The sequence below is a fragment of the Apostichopus japonicus genome, chromosome 14, assembly GCF_037975245.1.
Source record: "Apostichopus japonicus isolate 1M-3 chromosome 14, ASM3797524v1, whole genome shotgun sequence".
Classification (NCBI taxonomy): domain Eukaryota; kingdom Metazoa; phylum Echinodermata; class Holothuroidea; order Aspidochirotida; family Stichopodidae; genus Apostichopus; species Apostichopus japonicus.
The window spans coordinates 15846275-15871899 of NC_092574.1; the positions used below are offsets into that span (position 1 = coordinate 15846275).

Consider the following 25625-nt stretch of genomic DNA (forward strand, 5'->3'; position numbering starts at 1 on the left):
AAGCTTCAAGGAAACATATACAGGAAACATACATATATATATAAATATTCGAAAACAAGATTGCAGTGGATCAAACTATTTTCACCAAACTAAGTTAACGGTCGAAAAATCGAATCGATAGTCCACCCGGACGAAATTGTGACAATTAGTCTTGAAGCCCATGTATACTATTTACTTAATAAATCCGATTTTAACCGTGCGTCATTTAAATGAAGCTTACTACCATTGAAAGTATAGTGAGCTGTATTAATACTTTGAACATGAAATAGCATTGGAAAAATATCAATATAAATTAACCGCAAATTGTATTTTTTATGTGATGTAAAAAATAGTTTTCGATAGGGCACATGAACAAGTTATGATTACCGACTTTTTCGTCTTTAAAAAGATTACTTTGGCAGAATACTATTGTCTTGATGTGTAATCATTTGGGCGTCAGAAATGTTTTCCTAGCTCTACAGTTTACCTGTCGGCGGTTTTCAATATAGTCAACTATAAAATATGCTAAATGTCTTGAATGCTCCTTTAAGACAGAATTGATGATTGAGTCGCATCATCAGTACAGGTTTTGATGTTAATGTTAAATCATTGTTGTGGTTTTTGCTTTATTTTCATTCTAACCCCTTAACCAAAAGATTTTTATAGATTACAAAGCTAAGATGTATAAGCTTATTAACAGACACAAATATTTAATATTTTATTTTGTTTATTAATTAGTTCGAAATTCATTGAAAACGTGTTTTCGTACGACACAAATTTATATTTTCCTATTAAGTTTTTCGTTTCATTGAAGGACTTGACCTACTGGTCGGTATGTTTTAAACTAAGGAGTCCAGTCACTTTGATTGATGGGCCTCAAATTTTTAAAGTATAATGTCTTAAAAATTAAAGAGATACAAATCTTCAACCTGGACTGATAGTAGTGTGTTTCAGTATATATATTCACATACACATGTTTTCATGTCACAATTTTCATCTGGAAATTACCGTACGATATTTGTCTTTTAATTATTGCGGCTTTTAATCTGCAGGGACATTTTCCAACTTTTATGTCAATATTTCGAAGTCTTATATCGATTTTGTTACTTTTCCAAGTCAAAATTTCTACGTTTTGTGTCGAAAGTTCAACCTTTAAGATTCATCTCGGAAACGTTACATTTGATCTTGAAAGTTTGACCAATTTACTAACAAGTTCCCACGGTTGACGTGATAATTCTGCACTTTATTCATAGTGCAATCTCAGACACCCTGGTAACAATGTTTCGATCATAATCCTCGACTCCACCAGAACCCCTACAATCCCCTCCTCCAAATGTCGTATGAGGACCATATGAAGCCGGATTTTCCTACGTAAATCAGTATACATGACCAAGGGATTTAATATGCAACTTTCGAATATCAAATCCGTAGTGTAACCCACATAACAGTGCATGCTAAAAAAAAACTAGCAGTTTGGGGGAAACGGATTTTATGAAGGGTTTAACGATCGAATGTTGTTTATGATCAACATGCGCTTCGCGTTAGTGTTCATTACTTGGTTTTAGCGCTTAGGTTATCATTGTCTTCTTTTTAGCAAATATTTTGGTGCTTCAGTGCTAATGATCCTTTCGAAATGTAAACAGCTATGTTCATGTTGCTCATCGGCAGGTTGCAGTGCGCAGCAAGACTGGACTGAATTTAACGGTCACTGCTACAAGCTAGTGACCGCCTTATTCGGAGGAGAACCCGCTGACTACACAACGATAAAACATGCATGTGAAAGTGTTGGCCCAATCGAATTTCCATTTCACTCTGCCGTTGTACAGTATGCATACCTTGCCGACATCCAGTCCATAGAAGAAAATGACTTCATTGCCGAAGTGCTTACCGGTGGAAATCGAGCGTGGCTCGGGGGTCAGAGAGTAGGCGGTAAGTTTTATCTTCTGCTTTAATTGCACAATGCATCCGCGGATCCATGGGTGTGTGTAGAGTGTTCCCATTAGCACAATTTTGCGTGTAGACCTAATTATAAACCCAACTTAAGTCCTAAATATAAAGCAGAAAGCACCATTTGGCGTCTTATATTTTCATTTTCATCTGGGGCGGATACAGACCCCTTACATGGGATTTCGGCTTGAATGGCCTCAAAGTCACACACGCTCATTTTGTATTCCCCTACATCCTACATCCACCCCTTTCATGTCCGTGCAATGCGCGACCTTATTATATCATATGAGATAATGTCATGAAGCTAAGACATGTTATCCAGCCACTGTGAAATTTCGATACATGATCTTAAAGGTATGTCCAGAGGCCAATACAAAATGTACAAATCAAGATCCTTTTTTTGGTTACGATGGCTCAGTCAACCTTTGCAATCTTGCTGGCGTGTGTGATGAGCGATTCTGTGCCGTTGCTGCTGGTTGATATTGTAATGAAGCTTATGTATACGGACCACTGCCAATGGGAGCAAGGTATGCAAATCTTGGCCTTTACCGAGCTGGGAAAAAATCGCGTGCGGGTGTGTTTCGGCAAGTCTGGTGACATTGTACAAAATATATTCCTGTCACCAGTTGTGGAACAATATAGAACAATATGCAAAGGTTGTCAAGACAATGGGTTGTAATGTAATGCAATGGCAGGTATATACCCCATATTGTGTCGATGTGCCCTACTGTTTGTGGTTCCCATCTCATGAATATTAATAAGTGGGTCAGGCTTAACGAAAATTTCTTAAAATGTCAGTATCAAATCAGCAGTATATGTAATTACGTTAATACATGGTATGGTGACGTAACAACATTGTACGTATATGCTCTGTGCAACAACAACTTTGACTTTGACCTGATTAATATTCATAGTGTGGGCTAAATTAGCAAATTAGCAATATAATAATAATTAGCAATTTATATATATATATATATATATATATATATATATATATATATATATAGATATAGATATATATATATATATATATAATTGAAATCGTGGTGATTTGGAAAATCCAAACAGTGATCAATTTTCCAGCCTCCACCGGGATTCCAAGCCGGGCCTCCCTCTTTACATGCGGACACCCTAACCACTAGGCTATGGACGCTGATTGTATGTCCACAGGTTCGAAACCGGCAAGGAAGATCGTAATTCCACTGTAGGCGTTTGTCACCTGTATCGAACAATACTATTTCTGTTTTGATGACATATTTGACTTAATCTAAAGATCAAACATGATGCTAACCAACTCGAAATCATTTGTGATTCTTGAAAGAGATACTTTGAACAGACTTTGTTAATTTAATGGTGGTGGTGGTGGTGGTGGTGGCTGTGGTGATGATGATGGTGATGGTGATGGTGATGGTGATGGTGATGGTGATGGTGATGGTGATGGTGATGTTGATGGTGATGGTGAAGGGTGATGGTGAAGGTGATGGTGATGGTGAAGGTGATGGTGAAGGTGATGGTGATGGTGACGATGACGATGACGATGACGGTGACGGTGACGATGGCGATGGCGATGGTCGTCGTCGTCGTCGCCGCCGCGGTCGTCGTCGTCATTGTCATTGTCGTCGTCATTGTCGTCGTCATCGTCGTCATCGTCATGATTGTTGTGTGGGGGCGCAATCGATAGTATATTCCGCTGATAAAACACACTAGGGATATTATACATTGTCACACTCGTCATTGACGGAGAAGAAATGTTCAGTATGCGGGGGTTATTTTGCAAGACATTCTACTGTATAGGGGATCTCGACGACTAACGCAAACGGGTCCACTATCGCGTCTTGTTCATATGGCCAGTGGGCAGCCGATTGTACATCTGTACAGAAAAAAAAACTATTCCACTTTGTTGGTTGTAATCCTCATCCGTCAACAACACCTTTATATATTTGCGATACAAATTGCAAATAGGATGTGGCTTCAAGCATTGCTTAAAGCATATCAACTTCAGTTGGCACCGGACTACATCCTTTAATAAAGCAAGAATAACGAAAAGAAAAGTAACCCTGACTGTGTATCCATTATATTATAACGTTCGTTCTCTCCTCCAGACGAGTTTCGATGGGTTATTAAAGATGGTGACACCACGCCGTTTACATTCACCAACTGGAAACCTACTGACCCAGACAACCAAGAAGGCAATGAGCACTGCGTGGAAATCAACCGAGGACTTCCCGGGAAGTGGAACGATCTTGTCTGCAAAAGAAAACTCCCAGGTGTTTGCAAATACAGCATTGCCGCTTATGCTGCTGGACATAGAGGACCGAATTAGTTAATAAATACTTTCCTAATCACTCTGTATTGTATTTTGACATTTTAATGGCAGTACCCCGATCATTCACCCTTCCCTCCGTACGATCCCGCCAACCCCAACCGCTCCCTCGCCCAAGTAATAAAAGCGGTGAAATATTTAATATAGGCCTATTTTTGCTGAAGTGTTGTGGTTTGGTGCCAGAAAACCTTATAAGAAGACCTTTCCAATGGTAATCAGTTTCTCACGGAGATGATGTTATGTACGTATATATTAATGGATACTCTGTAAGGTATTAGACATCAGGATACACACTTCGAAAGTTTTAGAACATCGTAGCTACCGGAGAAGTAAGACGGAATCTTATAAGATACATAAAAAACTCACATTCATCATTAATAAGAGTCCCTTAATAACTACATTATACTACTTGAACTGTTTAATATCCACCCCTCCGCCTAGTTCGTGCACCCGTATGCGGATAATTTCACGTTGCACATGATTCTCTGGGGAAATATCATTGACACTAGGCCTTACGATCTCTCTTTAATCGAAAAAAAAATCATTAAAAATGATATAATCCAACAAGCGCATTATAATCCAGTAACCAGTACCTTGGCATGCTTTTTAACATTTGAAACACTCGTGAATCACAAAGAAATGAATGTGCTGTAAAAGTATGCTGAACGTTTTGATTTTTGTTATATAAGTTATTTTAACCTCATTCTTCACATGACTTAATTGGTGGATTTGTACAGAGTAAGTAATGAATGGCTTGATAATAACTTCAATGATTCTAATTTGTATTATTTCATATACATGTATATCGAGATGTTTAATGTTGCCTCCGTGTTTGCATCAGCATTCCATTTCAAAATAAGATACTTATTTTATTTAATTGTGAGTGGACCTGCAACCCATTCAGTGCTATCAGAAACATTTTCCACACGTTATTGGTAAACTTTGGATGCTACACCAAATCATATACGACGAAGTGAAACGTAAATAAGATTAATTTTCATCTTTGGAATGACACATGCTCGTTTCCGATTCGTTTTTCTTTCAAAGGATGATTACGTTACCTTTCTTTCAAACAACATGTCAGTAGAAACTGAATGCAACTTTCTACATCATGAATAAATTTAATGCTTCTGTCATAGGTCACAAATACATCGTTTGACCGGAGCTGATCTCCCTCCCCATCCCACCTATTTCGTTTTTAATTTCCTCTGATAATAGATTAACAATTAAGTTGAACTATTCTATTCAGTTATCCTTTTTAAGCGATTTTCAACCTTGTATCCTTTTAACCCCATGAAACGTTAACTGACACCCACTCTCGCAGTCCAAGGGAGGAGTCCTTGTCGAAAGAAGATTCAGTCGTTGAGAAGTCTTACTTAACAATGAAAGAAAAGTAAAAAAGAAAGATCGTGTATACCTCTAATACTTGGTGTGGGTTCATAACATTGCGTACAAGACAATTGTCTTTGGTGTATAGACCTGTGCTTATCATGCCATAGTGTTATTTGTATCAAAATGGTGTTCGGGCCATTTATATTGTAACAGTTAGTTTTGGTTATACTAAGAAAAGAGATATAGTGCACTGAAATCATCGAAACCGCAATGCATTGTGCATTCTGCTCTGTTCACTTTACACTTGTCATTGGACAATAGTTTTTAAAGGCATTTAAGACTCGCCCCAAACCGCGTGCCGCCCTCTGAAAAAGTTAATTTCCCTTTGCTTGCAAGTGAATTTTTCTTTTTTTCTCTACAAAATGCAGACAGTAATGAAACGTGATACCTTTTTATCTTTTATCTGGACCTGAGATGACCATCGCTGCTATGTACACTGTGCTGTGGGTATTGACCGTAGCTGCATCTATTGACTGTTCACTAGTGTCTAATGAACGACGGTAGCAAGCTGTGTGTGTATTTCTGGGATCGATGGTGGTTTCTAACACTTCTGTTACACCTCCTTTCGAACCTAGGTAAGATTATCGGCATCAGACGTTTATTTGTGCGAGGGTCTTTACTCCCTTTTAGTGTTTTTTTTTCAGCTTCACTGCAAAGTGAGTGATTCAGCTGTTGCAGTCAATGAACTCTATTTCTTCTGGTCGTATGAAATTGACTGCAATGTTGTGGTATATATGCTCAAGGGCGGCAAAGCCGTGAGCAAAGGCAGACGTGACACCAGTTGCGCAGCCCCAAACCACTAGAACTCTTAAAAGTTCCTCTTTTTAAAATATTAAAATAATGTCAATATAACTACCCTTAAAGAGCAAGTGACAATTAGTGTTTGAATGAAAAATTACCCTTTGTTTAGTTTTGCAATTAAAATGTGTTCTTTTGTTACAGTACTACACAAAAGTGCCCTTTGGTTGACATTGAAATGGCATCTTTTTGTGGTATCATGTTCACAGACGATTTACTTTGTTGTAACCTGGAATAAAAGTCACGTGTCCGAATGTCCCTCACAATTTTTACCGCCGTCCCCTACACATGACTCGACACCGCACATGATCACACTCAGACGTTACGGGAAATATGCAAGGTAAACCCAGCATATAGCATGAACTCGTGCTTATATAAGTTCACCAAAAAAGTAGGGATACAATTTTTAAAGGTTGCAAATAACAATATAAATCAACTGTTGCGTGAATTCATTCGGTAGGTCACTAAATTTGAAGTAAGTGGTACGTATAGGTTTTTCATCACGGACAACCAAACAGTGCTTACCACTTTGTTAGAACCGGGACGTCTTGTTCCATTAGGGGGGGGGTCTAAATTTATGTATGAATAGTATGTAATAGATAATAATAGAAAGAATTTAACATGTTTGCAAAATTCAGCTTAAAGTTTGTAACCTTTGCGGATTTGAGTGTGATACCCTGGGCAGAGGACACCGAACATTTCCTTCCAACCTAATTCCCAAGGGTACGTAATTGCCTGCGAAAGCATCTATGCGCGACAGTTACAAAAGTTCATCCAGACCCTGAACTTTCACGATCAAACTAACGCTGAACTTCCGTGACCAAGACCAACGGGGACATGAGATAACAATGAAGATAAGCAAAAAGTTAAGAATTACAGTTATTGCCTTTACACTTTCTCTGGGGAGTAAAGGTCTAACGCGTTTTAAAATATAAAAAGAAGTACTCATACTTTGACCTCGAGTTAACATGAGCGAATTGAGACTTACAGGTGCAACTGTGTTTGTTGTCGTTGTTGTTTTCAGTGAGGCGGGAAGTTCATGGGTTCCATCGATGTCTACAAACAAAACATATTCCTTACACCCACAACCTTTTTGAAGATAGTCACCAGCCACACATCATTTTCGACCTCATCGCATCCCCTGTGGATCATTGTTTTGTAGGTGATTCTACGTCGCGGCCCGTTATACCCTTCAGTCCACTTTTCAAGTTTAATTTAGAAATAAACATTGGATAAATGATTTTTTAGAAAAAGGGACAAGTTTGAAATGTTAATCTAATAGAGTACACCTGTTAGCGCCAATATCATAGAAAAGCTCAAATCAATAACTAAAATAACTACTTCTAAGTCTGAAACGTTCAAGAAAGTTTTACCTACTGTAGTTTATATCGACAAATGAATAAAACGAATAATTCTTCGAGATCAACAGGCAGCTAAGATTACGTTACACGTCATAGCTCAAATTTGATTTAGACATTGAATGCAGATTTGGATTGAAACACTTGTTCTGGGATTCTTGTTCATACCAAGTTGCTAAGTCCAATATAAAATTAAAGCTTTTATCAGATTGAATAAAACGATGATTTTATTTCTGACATGCTGATATTGAGTTGTCATGCACATATTGATGTTATGTCTAGTAGACTGATTTTTAAATATAGATAACGTGTTCATTTTGTCCTATTGGTATGCTGATTTTAACTTATAACATTCTGACCGTCCTGATTTTTTTCCATTACACTGCAAACAACGGTTTTCCATACTTATTCTTATTCTCAATGAGAGTTCCTCATATCAAAAGTAGAGTTACACCGTCCTGCACTATTTTAGTGACCGTATTTTGAAACAGCCAAAGTGTATCATGCACGCAGACGCCCACTTAATACAAGGCAACTAGGCAACAGATATACCCGCGTTCACCATCACGCAAGTCAGGTACAGATTATGGCGTTGTTGAGCAATAAACCGGAGGGTCAACATATTGACCAATTCTTGCCACATTTTGTATGAAGCCTTTTTGTAGACTTCTAGTCCATCAGGACAGGCTTCAAAAGGTGATGAAAACGAGTTTCTTTGCATATATTTAGTACCAAGGTTTATTGGTTGGAAGTTGTAGAGGGATGTCCTGGAAACCCTTTTCGCGATGTTGGATGATTGGAGAGGTGTTATTTTCGAGAAAACAACAAACAAATGACGTCACTTTTATATGGTTTTCGACAATTACAACAAAGCAGTCCCTTATAACGTACAACAACATGAAAATGACATTTGAATGCTCTTGCACTTATAAGAACCTAGATGTTTTTGTTGACAGTTATAGCGGGATGTCCTGAGATTATCTTAGGAGTATTTGGATGCTTGGAGAGATGCTATCTTACGTGTAAACAACAAATGACGTCACTACGAAGTGTGGGCTAAATTAAAAATCAGCAACGACTATTCACATCAACATGATAATAGTTTTAAAATGTTACTAAACCTATTTAGAACCAAGGTTTGTTGGTTGGGTGTTGTTAAGAAATGTCCTAAGAATACTTGGAGAGTGGTTGGGTGCTAAAAGAGTTAATACTTTACGAGTAAACAATAAACATATGACGTCACTGTTATAGGTTGGACGACAATTAAAACTCAGGAGTTCCTTTTAACAGTAACATGGAAACGACATAATTTAAATATTCTTGCCTTTATTTAGAAACAGGATGTGTTGTTTGAAAGTAATAGAGGATCGAAACGACAGGCCAACTTACTTTTACATATTATTTTTCATATCAGATTATATATTTCGATATCAGCTAACGAAATAACGAATATTTTATTTACGTGCGATATACATTTCATTTTATTAACGTTGGAGTTGCAACATTGATAATGGTTTCAATAGCAGTTGTGAAAGCTGTCACTAACGTCTTCTCTTTTTCCATTTCGTAGCCAATGGTAAAGCAATGACATCACCGAGCCTGTAGTTTTGATCCATGCAATGCAGTAAACTGGTTATACTAACTAAGGCTATATATTATATACCTAAACGTTAGGCTAGGTCCTTATCTTTAACTTGACCACTAGTATCTCTTTTTCTCATGACATCAGAATGCGTTAATGTTGGAAATATATATCGATAAAATCTAAGTGTTTCCATGCACACGCGATTAGAAACAAAGTTTCTTTAACCTTTTTCAAATGATACAAATTACAACTACGTTGCAAGTTATTTCAGAAAAATTACTCTGCAGAGAAAATTTCTAATTCGTAAATTGATTAACCAAAGAAACGATCCAAAGCGTTATTACCCAGTAAAATATAATGATATATAAAAAAAAATACGATTAATTATCTTTCTACTTCCGCTTGTTTTGCACAATTTTATCACCATTGTCAACATTGTTATAAATAGGGGCCTTTGGGGCAAATATTGAATACCGGTATTTTGTTTCAATGCTTAACAAGGGTCAGCAAAATTAACTAAAGGAGATGAGAGAACAATGGTAGTGTCAAAACAAAAGTAACGATAGACCGCTGTATAATATAGCACATTAATTTGACATAAACCCCCACAATTGTAAAATATATAACAATTTGACCCTTTATAAATTTTGGAAACAACTTACCATTGAGGGCTCCTCTGGAAAGCAGTGCTTCTGCACTGAGCAGGACTACCCTCATTAAATATGACAATAAAAAATAAATATAAATAAAAAGAGGGAACAAAGGACCATTTTCAAATGTTTACTACCTGTCCGGTAAACGCCAGGAGAATAATGGACTTCATCATGCAGATCATCAGTGAATAGACTACAGTCTGTGTAGTACCGCCTACGACGAAGTTTACCTTACAATGAGGAAGAATGATCTGTAATAACTCTTATATTTAGTCTCGATATGGACTTGATTCTCAAGCAATTTGGCATATTTCGCAAAATCTGACTTCAAATGCACCCTGATGTGGAAAATACCAAGGTCAAGGAACAGTTGCAATGTTAAGGAAAATGATCCAGCTGAACGAAAACGTTGCCGTTGGAGTACGGTAAATCTCAAGTTACTAAAGTGGCTGGGGTAGAAATATTCACCTGGTTCCTCAACTTATCAAAGCGAGGCAAACTGTCTGCTCATACACCTGTTCTTGTCTGCGTGGAGTATTCCACTTGGCTTCCCTGTTTCACATCATTTATGTACACCGTGTTGTTCGCTACATCTCGTCAGGTTTAAATATTGATTAGAAGTTTGCTTTCTGGACTTGAACTCGTTTCCTTTAATATACATTTTGTGGACATAGGCGGCTCCTGCTAGTTTCCCACCTTCTCAAAATTGGCAGACGTAAAGCAAGATGTACCCTGTACAATAAATAAGTGTGGATTGACTGCATATTACGTGATCCACTTTACAGCGGAACCGATACACTAATGCGTAAGGTAAAACACATAACAGTAGCAAACATCTCCACGTTCCCCGACCCACATGGGCACCACCCTATCAACCGAAACCACATCAAGCCAAACAGCCCACAAAGCCCCGTCCGCTCTTAGTATGTATCGTCTTGCCGAATCAAGGTGATTCCATTTTAGTATGTAACCCAAAACCATGGAAACTTGGAAAGGCTCGCAGAAACATGAATTTATTTTACTATATCTTCTTTAGCTTCATGCTTCTCTACCAATGCTACAATCCTGTACGTATATATTAGTATATACAAATCACATGTCAATTTATTCAATCTTTACATGGATTAATCAGTGGCAGGCAGTTCCTCCTTTTAGTGGAAGTCGATGAGGATTAAGTCTTCATGATTGTTTTTGCAAAAACAATATAAATGACAACGTGCAATTGGTAACACATTAATCGGAGGCAGGACTGACGGGGGGCATGGGGACCGAAGCTAGAGACGGAAAGGTGAGATAAAGCGAAATGTATTCTTATTGTGAGAAAATACTCTATGAGCCTATGCCCATTTTGCAACATAAATTTTGGAAGACTTCAAAAAGGGCGACGAATACATAATTGTTATAACGGGCCCGACCAGGCTCTTTACTCCCCTGATCCGATGAGGCTAAGAGCAACACACATTTCTTGGAAGAACAGAAAAGCAGTGCGTATGTTTATATACAAATTCCACTCATTATTACTGTTTACATCAAACGCATCCCTGAACAGGTACGTGCTAGTTCGTGTTGAATAATGACTTTAGACTTGTCTTGCATTTGTGTTCAGATCATAACTTTGCCAGAGTAGCATGTTTGTAAGTCGTTCCGATAGGAATAGATATTAATTATAATTTTTACATAAACAGCTGCTTTGATCAAAGTTTGTAAATTATTGTTAGAATAACCAACGCTGAGGCATCGTGTATCTGACGGTATGGTGTAGCGAAAATCACCTTAATTTGTGTTGGTACGTAGGTTACTTGTAGACGCCACTTTGGGCTCGTAGATACTACATGTCTGCTTTGAGAAACGTAATCAACCTATTCATGTATCGATACCATACGTCAATCAGCGTGCTACTGTATATGGTCGTCCGAAAAGTCTGAATATAGTCCTATACATGGAAGTTGAAGAGGATGCAATAAACTACTGATATAGTGCAGGCAAGTTGGCAAAACGAGCGACTTGAAGGTAGCACTCCTATTTTCGCAGCAAATACACTCTCGTTTGTACACGCACAGGTGATAGCCTATTATATATTACGTACATATTGCGCACGTATACAACCTATACTATACCATGCCCAGTTGGTAAACGTACATAGCGTTGCACATAATACACTCTCACACTCAAACCAGTTCATTAACTGTTCTTCGAAATCGCTGAAATAAAATCCACGGATCAAGTTTAAGTAAAAGGAAACTTGAAAAGTATTCAGAACACCGAAAGATGAAACTTCGCGGAATCAATGTTAGAGCCGAATGTAGTACCGAGAAGCTTAGGCTTCACAGAACTGTCCGATTGTAAACGTTAGAGTAGCCTGTATGCGAATATTCTTCGCATAGGAGCTGAACATCGCAATGTAAACAACCAAAAGTTTGCTATTCAAACTTAATTTGTGTTACACAAAGACCACGAAACCACCGATCTACTACATATATGGCATTGAAGATTCGCCCCAAACTGTGTGCGGCCAGCCATATTTTTCTTCGTAGTACAGTGAGGGGAAAGTCATGAATTATTCATGATCTTACAGAAATTTCCTGTTGGGTCAGAAATGAATTAATAATTTTTCACTTGTAACAGCGAACAGCGCTGTTGTTGTACAACTTTGCGCAAGCTCGTGATCTCGTACACTGAATCATTGGCAGAAAGTTGTTTGCATTACTTACGTACGTTGTACATGAAATTATGTTGAACGTATAAAAACCTACGAAAAAACATGACCATAACCTTGTGTTTCTGTTTAAATGAAGATACCCACGAGAATGTCAGTGCCTTTTCTGACTTGGAGGTAGGCATGAGTGTACTTTTTACTTTTTTATTTACTAACTATAGTGTGGCTCTTGTTCAGTTTAATTTTTAGTCTTTGTCTTTCCATTTCCTAGTCCGATAAGCTACGACCCTACGATTAGCTACGACCAATCGTCACAATTACAAGTCAGTGGGCTAATAATGCCTCTTTACACCCCTCCCCTATCAATCACTCATACCAAAACCATTGGGAATTCACATCATGTCCACTTCGCTTTTCTTTTTGTACTTTCCAGAACCAGACAACCTTCACTGTGACTGGTCAAGGGAATTATGAGCATTAAAAATCTGCTCGTCCACTGGATATTCGCTTCACCATACCACATTTTTTACAAACTACATACAGTACTTACCAATCACATCGTCACACCATACAAAATACGAAATTATTACACATCATGTACAAGTAGTAGCCCATATAACGTTTAGTTGTTCGCTATTGCTTTACGTGGCTGAGATACAAGTAATCTAAATATTTATTAAAATGTATGAATAATTCATGACTTTCCCTCGCTGTACTACGAAAAATATATCGCGTGCGTATGGAAAGCCATTTTAACATTTAATCGGGAATTTTAGATATCTGAAATTGTTTCTTATTTCAGATATCTGAAATTGAATTCGAGATATCTTAAATAGATTTCGAGATATCTGAAATTCTAATTCAGATATCTGAAATTCAATTCGAGATATCTGAAATTGAATTCGAGATATCTAAAATAGATTTCGAGATATCTGAAATTCTAATTCAGATATCTGAAATTCAATTCGAGATATTTGAAATTGAATTCGAGATATCCGAAATTGAATTCGAGATATCTGAAATTGAATTCAAGATATCTGCAATTCTAATTCGAGATATCTGAAATTGAATTCGAGATATCTGCAATTGAATTCGAGATATCTGAAATGCATATGCATAAATTTCCGATTAAATGTTAAAATGGCACGTATGGAAAGCCATTTTAACATTTAATCGGGAAATTTCAGATATCTGTAATTGAATTCGAGATATCTGAAATTGAATTCGAGATATCTAAAATTCTATTTCAGATATCTGAAATTGAATTCGAGATATCTGAAATTGAATTCGAGATATCTGAAAATGAATTCGAGATATCTGAAATTTTATTTCAGATATCTGAAATTGAATTCGAGATATCTGAAATTGAATTCGAGATATCTGAAATTCTATTTCAGATATCTGAAATTGAATTCGAGATATCTGAAATTGAATTCGAGATATCTCGAATTCAATTTCAGATATCTGAAATTCCCTGGTATTTCGAGATATCTGAAATTGATTTTAAGATATCTGCAATTATTTGTAGATATCTTAAATAAATTGGAGATATCTGTAATTTAATTTGAGATATCTGAAATTATTTCGAGATATCTGAAATTCCTTATTAAATGTTAAAAACGGCTTTCCATACGTGCGGCCATCTGAAAATTGTAACTTTCTGTTGCTTGCAAGTGATGTTTCGTTCGTGTCGCTACAAAATGCAGGCAGTACTGAAACGTTATACCTTAATTGTTTTCTTTAGCTGGACCTGAGATGTCCATCGCTGTATCGTTTGTATACTGTGCAGTGGGTATTGACCGCAGCTGTCTGTACTGACTGTACACTCGTGTCTTATTACCGACGGTATTCTACGATATCCATATCGCATCATGTCAATCGCTTGTAGAAATATATTTGTCACATTTCTCTAGAAACCTGTACAATGTACATCCAAATGGCAGAGTTGAATTGATCCTTGGTCCCATTGTTTCTCTGTATGAACATCGCATACTGGTTGGTAATTGAAAAAGCCAGAAAACACCAGAATGCCAAGGCCATTTAGGTTTCTATGATGCCTGTAATATTTTAGTAGGGGGTTGTCGGTGTTGTAAGTTACATTTTGATATGTTGGGAAGCACACTAGGCCTCAGGTACAAATAAGGTGGTGCACCAACACACCTCATTAGGCCTATTTGATCTATCCCAGCAGAGATCAAGTTTACCAGGTGTTTACAATTTGATCCCGACTCTGACCCCAAATGATCTTTGACCTCCACCAAAAACAATTAGTTTTTTGCACTAATGTGATTCATCTTCTACACACTAACCAAGCTTTCCTCCTTCCGATATTTTGTTGACAAGGATTCATAATTTGACTCCTGGTGACCCCAAGTGAACTTTCACCTACACAAAAAACAACACAGGCTTCTTGTCATCAACTAGGTTCTCCTATATACAAAATATGGATCTGTCCAAGCTTCTTTTCTTGAGATATCATGTTTACAAGGGTTTAACAATTTGACCCCTACCTCAAGTGAATGCGGTTAACCTCCACCAAAAACAATAAGCTTCTTGTACTCAATAATGTACTCCTACACACAATATATGAGATGCATCAAAGCTTCTCTTCTTGAGATATCATGTTCGCAAGGTTTGCACAATTTGACCCCTGGTGACCCCAAATGGTCTTTGACCTCCAACATAAACAATCTGCTTCTTGTATTCGATAAGGCACTCCTGTATACAATAAAATGAGATTGGTCTAAGCTTCCCTGCTTGAGATATTGCATTTACAAAGTTTTCAAAATTTGACCCCTGGTGATTCCAAATGACCTTTGAACTAAATAGAAAACAATAAAGGCTTCTTGTCCGAAATAAGTTTCTCCTACATACAAAATATGAGATCTGGCCAAGCTTCTCTCCTTGAGATTTCAAACATACACACAGACCCACGTACAGCATGGATGCATAGGTTACGATGATCATCGAAACTTAAAAAAATAATAATGAAAGCTTTAAATGTAATTTTGCTTATATTCTGCAACCAAAACAAGTATAAAACAGAATGGTCTTATCACGGTATGTATGCATTTTATTTAGAAATAAAAAATTAATTCATCCAGTTGCTGGAATGATCTAATAGGGTAGAGGAGTTCATAGGTAAGCACTACAGTGTATTAATCTTTCAGCATGCTTCAGAATGAAGACAAACCAAAGCAGAACGTTAAAGGTATGTCAAGGTTTAGACAGTAGTGCACTTTGTGAAGCGTAATCAGCAATACTATATTTGCATACACCTGCACGCTTCCGTCTACACGGAAGATCATTCCACATTCCGGGAGGTCCTCGGTTGATTTCTATGCAATCCTCTTCGTTACCGCTGTCGTTTGGTTCCCCAGGTTTCCAGTTGTCGAAAGTAAAGAAAGGCCGCGGCCCCTGCTCCCACACGAAACCTGCAGAAACGTATAGAAGATAACACGTTTGGCTTTTGTTTGTCTCGATCAAAGTTTTGTAGTCGTTGTTGTTTGTTATTAAAAATTTAATAATTGCACATTGCGTTCACTACTCGCTCAACCGCCAAGGAAGACAGTATTTTGCGTTTTGTCGTCGTTTTCCACTTTTTTGACAAGTCCATCGAGTTTTTTACATATATCAATCACAAAACAGCAAACGAAGATATTAAGCAGGTTTTTTTCCCTGTCAAAAGCGTTAATTGGCGAGTAATTAAGGACATTTGCAGTTAATGAGAAAAGTGTCCTGACTAATTGCACATTTAATATTAAACGCCCAACCCACTAGTTTGAATTCAACAAATATCACAGATGCAGGTTTAGTTATGAGCCGTTGCTAAAAAATAGATTCAAAACGTCGAGTTGGTAACTTGGTACAACCAGCGAGCTGGACTCTAACAGCTCCTCTGAGTCCCTGGTACAACTGCCATAGACAATCTATACAAATCAAGCATGGTGTTGTATTAAGTATTGGCCATTGACGTTCGTAGCTTTTTTATATTCATATTATGGGCAAAGTTTATTTGGATCCCAACGGAAAATATCTTCGAGAAAAACAAAGTTGAAAGTTGATAATTTTTCGACTTTTATGCCACCATTTGAAGTAAGATTTGAATAGATAAGCTAGTTATGTATGTCGTTATGGCATCGTGGATTCAGTGAGGTTGAGAAAAACCATAGAAAAGGACGCAAAATGCTGCTTTAAAGAGGTTGTGATATCAAAATTCATATCTTCATATTGTTAATCACATCTCATTTCTAATTAAGGTAAGCATTCGTTTGCTGTTTTATATGTATATACATAAATTATGAAATATATATGTATAAATATAAATATATACGGTGTATATATATATATATATATATATATATATATATATATATATATATATATATATATATATATATATATATACATATAAGCCTACCAGTGAATTGGAAGTTAGAAATATCATTTGTAAATCACCCTGTAAGTCTTGTGAGTTGGACCCCCTCCCAGATTCACTGGTGAAAGAGTGTATTGATGACTTAGTTCCTTATATCACCACCATTGTAAATAAGTCTTTTGCTGAAGGTACTTTTCCATTCATCTTAAAGACTGTATACATAAGACCATTGTAAAAGAAAACTGGACTGGACAAGGAGGTGCTTAAAAATTACAGGCCTGTTGCTAATCTGGGTTTCTTAGGAAAGACAATTGAACGTGTTGTGTCCGCTAGATTGAGCACTGTTATTAATGAACACAATCTTTCTGACAAATTTCCTACAGGCCAAAGCATAGTATCGAGACCGCTCTTTTGCGTGTCCAAAACCATATTTTGGCTGCCATGGATGAGGGAAATGCAACCGCTCTCATCCTATTAGATTTAAGCGCGGCTTTCGACACCGTGGATCACAATGTTTTGCTTGGCAGACTTCGTGATTTTATTGGCTTGCGTGGCAATGCGCTCAAATGGTGTCAGTCATATTTGACAAACAGACCAGAATATGTTCGCATTGGAAACTCCTCTTCCATTCCAGTTTTCCATGATTATGCATTCCCGCAAGGATCTGTTCTATGACCCCAGTGGTTTACTGTTTATACTTATCCTGTTCACAAAATAATTCTCAAATACGAACTTCAGTATCATGTCTATGCCGACGATACGCAATTCTATATGTCTTTCAAACCAACTCAAAAATGTCTCAATCAATCTATCAAGAACATTGAATTATGTATTTGCGAAATCCGCAAATGAATGCAGGAGAACTTCCTCAAGTTGAACGATGTTAAGACTGAGTTTGTTTTATTTGGTTCCAGACAACAACTTTCAAAAGTTCATGTTCCGCATATTACAATTGGGGATTCTGACATTACTCTTGCTGCAAGTGCTCGTAACCTAGGGGTTATTTTTGACTCATCAATGTCTCTTAAGAATCATGTTTCAAATATTGTTCGCTCTGCATCATTTCACATGAGGAACATTGATAGAATAAAAAGTACTTAAATCCTCGTGCCACTGAACAAATTGTACATAGTTTTGTAACCTCCCGGCTTGACATGGGTAATTCCCTCCTTTTCGGCGTTCCACAAGTTCAAATTAATCGCTTGAAGGCTTGAAGCGCATTCAAAATGCAGCTGCGCGCTTAGTTACTTTACCTAAAAAGGGGTCTCACTAACAACCACTTTGAGGGAATTACACTGGTTGCCGATGGATTGCAGAATTACGTACAAATTGCTTCTTACTGTGTTTAAAGCATTGAATGACTTGGCTCCGGACTATATGTCATGTCTCATCACACCATATAACCGATCCCGTCCGCTCCGCTCCAGCACCAAATTGCTTCTTTTTGAACCCCCCTCAAATAATTCTTGGGGTGACAGAGCTTTCTCAGTTGCTGCACCTCGCCTTTGGAACAGCCTTCCTTTCAAAATCAGATCTTGCACTTCATTGGCACAGTTCAAAACATTGCTGAAAACCCACTTGTTCAATGGAGCCTTTGCTTAACTTATTGTTTTGCATTTCATGTTTTCTTGTGTAGATTAAGTTGTCGGTTGGCGTGGAGCGTACAAGAAAATTTTGGGTTTTGGAAACCCCCCAGATAGCCGGAAACGGCCCTTCCCGAGTATTCTGAGCCACATGTAGACAGCTTTTGAATGAGATCTCATGTCTGGAATTTTTCATAATTAATGAAAAAAGTTAGGACAAATATCTGGAGCACCAGAGTACAGACCAGCCGGTGGTGCCTATTAAATAAATCATTCAGGATGAGATGATAATTTTAGATGGACAGTGAGTGAGAGTCCACTCCCAAATAAATATTGTTTCCATGTTCTTGTAGAAAACGTAAACTCCGCAAAATACAATTAGTTGTGATTTTGTAGTTACGTGAGATCCGTTATAACCGCCGAGGTGGTTAGGCTATTTGCTATACACTTAACTAAGGTAGGATATTATTTTTTCGGTATTTTTGGAAATGCTAGAAAATACTTTCTTTTCCCCCCGCTTAACACCAGATGTGGTCTTACGGTATATTCATAAATGGATGCACTCGAGCCTTGTTTACATGACATTAATTGCATTTAGTACGATATGCAAGTTTGGCGTGAATTTTTCGAAAGTGCTTTGCTCGATCTTTCGTAAAACTTGAAAGGTGTAGCCTACCACCTTTCCGTACACAATTGGTACACAATTGATTTTCAGTTTTTTTCTCTCTATACGGTCAAGTGAATAAGTTGTACATTGAGTATAAACTCATCGCGAATGCAAAAAACGATGCGGGGATTTCCAGCAGACAAATGTTTTCTTTGTGGGATTATTGAGTCAGTTGAAGGGAATCCCGCACCTTAGTGGGAACACTGAACTGAAGTCAAATTCATACGAAAGAAAACGTTTACTAACCAACATACAATACAAATATAAAAGAACGTGGAATGGCAATATTGTTCAAAACATTTCCCGCGAGGCTGATTTATTACAGCAACCTTCCCGCGCTGGGCTGTGGGTGTCCGTGTGACACGTATACCCTGAAGCTTGCGGAATAGCCATTGTAAGTGGGTTGGGGACACATCATTACTCGTTGGTATTGTGACTAAAATTGCGAGCACGCTCTCTGAACATTTTCCTTTTGTTTCTGAAACTTTTCTTGTGAAATTTTACTTTTTTTTATTTTTATAGATGTACTTATTTGTCCTTTTTTTTAGTTTTTCGTCCCGTTTTTTTTTCTATTTTTTTATTGTCCGATTTTTTTTCGCCAGCCAGGCTGGATTTCCCGCGAGCATCGCGGATTTCCCGCGAACCTGGTTCGGACTGTTCGCAAGGTTTTCGAGCCCTTGTCACTCGTGCCTAATGCAATATGATGTAAATTCACCCGCTACGAAGGTTAACGGCCTGTGTCTCGCTCGATAAAAATAGATATAAATGAAACTATCAAAAGTACGATCGGGAGTTGGAAACGGAAAACAGTCATTGGTCTGGAATGCGGAACTAAATACTAAGTATGACACTGTGATGTGTTGGATATTTTGAACAGTTATGAACTGGATTTCCCCTAGTCTCAAACAGACTGTTTCTGTACGTTCGACCCTCCGGCTATGGAGCTGTTTTTTGGAGTTCCTATCGAAAATAAGTGCCGGTCGGAAAAGTCACTCAGGCAGATTGTGGCGGTCGGTAATTCAGCGTGCTGGTCGGGCCCGACCGGCGCCGACCGGCAGCGGCAGAACCCTGTATATTGTATATATATATATATGTATAATATATATATATATAAATATATATATTAAATTTTGTATAAAGAAGTATACCCTAACCTATTAGGTCATGGACCCTGATTAACTTACCAAGAATCGGAATTTTCTGAGCCCCGAGCCAAGCACGTTGGCGAAGGGCTACGACTTCAGCAATGAAATCATTTTCTTCCATAGAATGAACGTCTGCAAGAAACGCCAGACTCGGTCCAGACTCGGCACAGGCTGTCTTCATGTCTTCATAGCTCATACCTTCATCGAGTTTGTTAACAACCAATTTGTAACAATGACCGTCATATTCCTTCCAGCCGTCCGTCGTAGAGCAGCCTAAAGATGTTAAAAGTCACATGGTTCATTGCGAACTCAGTGTATGGACTCAAAAAATCATGATTAATATTCTTCATTAATTCGGAATAATGAACAATGAATAATGACCAGGCAGCTAATCGTACGTTACACGTCATAACTCAGGTTTGATTCAGACATGAATTGCAGATTTGATTGAATCACTTGTTCTGGGATTCTTGTTTATACCAAGCGACTAAGTACAATATAAAATTAAAGCGTTTCTTAGATTGAGTCAACCCTTGTTCTTAATTTCTGACATGCTGATATTGGGTGGCAACATGTTGATGTTCTTTCTAGTATACTGATGTTTTAATATATATATATATATATATATATATATATATATATATATATATATACAGGTGCGTATCCAGGGGGGGCGTTGGGGGCGCGCGCCCCCCGGGTAAGAAAAAGAGAAGAGAAAAAAAGAGAAGAAAAAAGGAAAAAAGAGGGGGAAAAGAGGAGGAGGAGAGGAAGGAAGGGAAAAGAAAAAGAAGAAAGAGAGAAAAAGGAGAAAAAGAGCGAGTAAAAGCAAAACGCGAAGACACCGGGAAGAGAAAGAAGAACAGTGACATCATTACAGCGCTGAAGGGTAGCCAGTGACGGATCAATGATTTCGTAAAAGTGTAACTCACCCTACCCCTTACACCGACAACTCCATTTTTTGACGTTTCCATTTTCCTCTGTCACTAATGATCTATATATATACCATATATGGTCTATCATAACGCGTGTGTAGAATTGTGCTATGAAACCAACTGTGGCTGGTCTCGAACTCGACCGTGTCGTCGGGGAACATGACGCATTTTGGGATGGGGGCAACCGCCCGCCCCCCCCCCCATTCAGCATTTTTTTAAATGATATCGCTAAGTAATTTCAAAATAGAAAGTGCTTAGAGGCAACTTACAAGGCATGGGAAGTGTCATTTCCAGCGATCTGGGAGACATTTTCGCCCAAAATTTGCTTGTACGCTTCGCGCCAACCTATGGTGGCGCTACGCTTAGATAATTTGCCTACAGGCTTCGCCCCTCCCTTGGCAAATTCCTCGCTACGCGCCTGTTCGAATTTGTAACGCAAACAGCAGATATCACATCATATCAGTGAGCATGAAAATGGCGTTCCAGGATGAAAAGCCTAAAAACTGTCCGACTTGCCTGAAAAAATAACCAAAAATTTTCGCGCCAAGCGCGCGTTCAACGTGTTCATGTCAATATCATATAAGCAAGCATCGGTTATTACATCGCATGCCATCATGTACCGTACGGTCCGTTCAAATTGCGCAGTATACCGCGGGATGCTAATGTAAACAACGACATGTCTCATGTAGATGTATAAAAAGCATGGAGGTCCAATTATGTCAAAACTCTCTTTTACATTAGTAATGGCGAATTAGGGCCTACACCCCCGCCGCGCAGTGGTGGAGCGTCCATATGGTCAGGGGGCGGATGCCCCCCTGACGGACTCAAATGGACTGCTGGCGCCTTTTTCAGCTCTTTACCACTTTTTACTTATTCTAGATTATTGACTTTTTTATTGCGCTCTCATCTACTTATTGACATTTCTCACATTTTGTTGGTGTAATTTGGCGATGAAACCTTATTCTTCGTTTATCTGCAAATTAGCCAGGCCCGGAAAGGGTCATTTCCGGCGATCTAGGGAGTATCTTTACTCAAAAATTTTCTGTACGCTACGCGCCAACCAGTGGTGGCGCTCCGCTTAGATAGTGTCGAAAGCGCCCCTTCAGACCATTCTCGCCACTCCTGACCAATACCCCTATCTCCGCCACTGCCGCCGCGCCTCCTACGCCTATGTGTGTAGTGTTCGGTTTCGGAAATATCTGCTGATTTTTCATTTCCTTCAACCAAGTTTTATGATAGCCGTTATAACAGGTTTTAATATTTCTACACCAATAAATTAACTGTGTCTGAATTTTCGAAAATTTCTGACCAACATTCTACATCACACTTCCCTCTACTCGTGCAATTTTGACCGGTCTGTTAGGGGTTGAAGGAAGTTTTTTCTATATTGGTTGTCCATAGATGAAATTTTGTACAACATTATGGGTGTGTTTTGAAGTGAGTTTATTCACGAGAAATGTGAATTTTCAAATTCTGAACAAATATGGGGCTTAAAACCTTGAAAAGTGGGGCTGACGGGTATTGTGGGCCGCGACGTAGAATCACCTACTAAAGCAAAGACCCACAGGAGATGCGATCAGGTCGAACATGATGTGTGCCGGGTTGACAATCTTCAAAAAGGTTATGGATGGAAAAAAAACTATTAGGAAATACTTGGTTCTCAGGCAATAGTGTACATCTGGTTGGTCATTTCAAGCCCGAGAAGTGCCGATTCCGGTGATATGGGGGGTTTCAAAACAAGAAATTTTCTTGTACGCTGCGCGCCAACCGATGGTGGCGCTCCGCTTAGATAGTAATTCGCGCCCCCCGGGTTTGAAAATCCTGGATACGCGCCTGATATATATATATATATATATATATATATATATATATATATATATATATATATATAGAGTAGGTTGGCGTCTATCTTGGCGCAGAGTGCTCTATGTCCATTGGACAGAGCGTAATATATGTTGATACTAGATGAGACTAGTGGAACACTAGTAGTTGTTACTCGGAGTTTCACGCGTTATAGCGATCTTCAAACAAACTGTTGTCTGAAGATCGCTATAACGCGTGAAACTCCGAGTAACAACTACTAGTGTTCCACTAGTCTCATCTAGTATCAACATATATATATATATATATATATATATATATATATATATATATATATATATATATATATATATATATATATATATAACGTGTTCATCTAGTCATACTGGCAAGCTTTCAACATTCTGATAAATAAAATTTTAAAAAATAAAATAAAAAGTCCAATAAGAAGAAAGAAATACACTGAACAATTTACAAAGCTAGCAAATCAAATCAATATTGTTTTTGGTTTCCGAAAAATGTTTGGTGGTAGTTGGACAGTTGATGGATTTAGAAATATGTAATTTTTCACAAGATGCCATAATTTCCCTTATTATTACTATCATTATTAATAATATTATTATTTATTTTTGGGGAGGGTGGGGCTCATGGCCGCTCATTCTAGTCATGTGTTTTTTTTTGTAGGAGTCAGAAACCACACATATTTTACATAATCTTAGGATTTGCTTGCACAGTTTTTATCACCTCGTAATCCCTGTCCTAAATTTTGGTTCTGAGATTTAGGGCTATGAAGAATGTTTTAAATTGAAGCCATTCATTTTAAAGGTTCACAAAGATGTTGGGGGTGACAGTTTTTAAAACAAGTTTGCCTCACGAATTGTATGGATTTTGGCGAATAAGGAGGCATAAACTTAAACAAAACTACTCTCTTCCTATGTTAAAAATTACAATTAAATTACAATTTATTTCAGAAAATAACTCTGCAGAGGTACAGTTCTTTTCCGTAAATTGTTAAACCGAAGAACCATTCAAAAGAGTTATTACCTAAAGTATTTCTGCTTGTTTACACAATGTTATATCACCATTGTAAATATTGTGATAACTGTGGCAAATAGTGAACACCGTTCTTTTGTTTCAATGCTTAAAAGAGTCAACAAAATATATACAAGATGAGAAAACAGTGGTAGTGTCAATAAACAAAAGTAACGAAAGACCACTGTACACAATTGCAAAGTAATTTCATAAACCCAACTCCAAAATAAAGTATATAGCCTAATAATTTGACTGTTTTTTTGGAAATGACTTACCAGTCAAACCGAATCGAGGGTCTTTTGGCTCAACGCTTCCGTTTACTACCTGTCCGGTTATTGTTAGAATAACTAACGCCATGAGAATAATGGACTTCATCTTGCCTTCATCAGTGAAGAGACTATACTGTCGTTTTAGGTACCACTAAAGACGAAGTTTACCTCACAATGAGGAGGCACGATCTTTAAACAACTCTCATGTAGTTAGTCTCGATATTGCCTATTTCCCAAAATCTGACCAATGCATGTCTGATGTGGAAAATATTCTCCTAATCCTCCACCTTTTCAAAGTAAGGTCAACTGTCTGTTTAGACACCTGTTTTTGTCTATATGGACACCGTGAAGTTTGTTGCATTAAAAGTTTTCCGTCGTATTTTGCAATTGTCGAGATTCAGTGCCAAATAATAACTTCAGGTTTGGATGTGGTCATAGGCGTAGGAGGCGGGGGCTGGGGCTGTAGCCCCCCCCCCCACCCAACCCATTTTTTTTTAATTCGGGCAATATGCTGAGAACTTTTCGGGCACCTACTGAAAGGAAAATAAATTGCAATGTGTTTTTTCAATGGTTAAACTTATGTTATTTTTATCATCATTATTTCAACGACTTCCCCCAAAATGATAACCAATGATGGAAGGGTAATAACACGACAAATGATTGTATGTAATTGGCATGCGATGTAATAACCGATGCATGTTCATAATTATATGCACATTAAGATGTTGAACGTGCGCGAAAAAAATTGGTTATATTTTTAGGGCAAGTTGTTACTGCCGCCCGCCCCCCCCCCTCCCCCCAAATCAAATTGGGCTCCTATGCCTATGGGTGTGGTTACTCTAGGGTACTGGCTAGGCGCCGTTAACGAAATTAATATAGAATGATTAGCTATCTGCATGTATAACTTGTGTACGGGAAGTTTTCATGTGCGGAGATTTCATGGAGGATGTACAAACATACAGCGAAAGCATCATTTAAAATCTAAATTTACAATTTATTAGAGGGAACGGTAGTGACCTTACGAAGTACGTAATGTGTTTAAAGGCATTCATATCTATTTTGTGTTAATATAGTAATTTCTGAACCAATTAACAAAAATATTAAACG

At 37.9% G+C, this 25625-nt stretch overlaps 2 protein-coding genes across 3 annotated transcripts in view; one reads left to right on the forward strand and one right to left on the reverse strand.

Annotated features, from left to right (window-relative positions):
- LOC139979823 (lectin BRA-3-like) overlaps positions 1-5827 on the forward strand; it is a 64474-nt gene extending 58647 nt beyond the window's left edge. For both annotated transcript variants that reach the window (XM_071990969.1, XM_071990970.1), the window contains exons 4-5: positions 1648-1908; positions 4029-5827. In XM_071990969.1, coding sequence (XP_071847070.1) covers positions 1648-1908; positions 4029-4249 — 482 coding nt within the window. In that variant the 3' untranslated portion in view covers positions 4250-5827. The remainder of the gene's footprint in view (positions 1-1647; positions 1909-4028) is intronic.
- Positions 5828-15692: 9865 nt separating this feature from the next.
- Positions 15693-24773, reverse strand: LOC139979967 (lectin-like). Its single transcript, XM_071991237.1, has 3 exons — positions 24525-24773; positions 20504-20737; positions 15693-16125 (listed from the first exon to the last, which is right to left on the reverse strand). Exons 1-3 carry the CDS (start codon positions 24622-24624, stop codon positions 15908-15910), a joined length of 552 nt encoding a protein of 183 aa, XP_071847338.1. The 5' UTR covers positions 24625-24773; the 3' UTR covers positions 15693-15907.
- Positions 24774-25625: the final 852 nt, after the last annotated feature.

Excerpts from the sequence above, each read along its gene's own strand:
- LOC139979967 (XM_071991237.1), bottom strand. The coding sequence starts at position 24,624 with ATGAAGTCCATTATTCTCATGGCGTTAGTTATTCTAACAATAACCGGA. Across the intron at positions 20,738-24,524 it reads CCCTCGATTCGGTTTGACTG|GCTGCTCTACGACGGACGGC; the intron begins GTAAGTCATTTC and ends TAACATCTTTAG. Across the intron at positions 16,126-20,503 it reads TCAGAAAATTCCGATTCTTG|GTTTCGTGTGGGAGCAGGGG; the intron begins GTAAGTTAATCA and ends ACGTTTCTGCAG.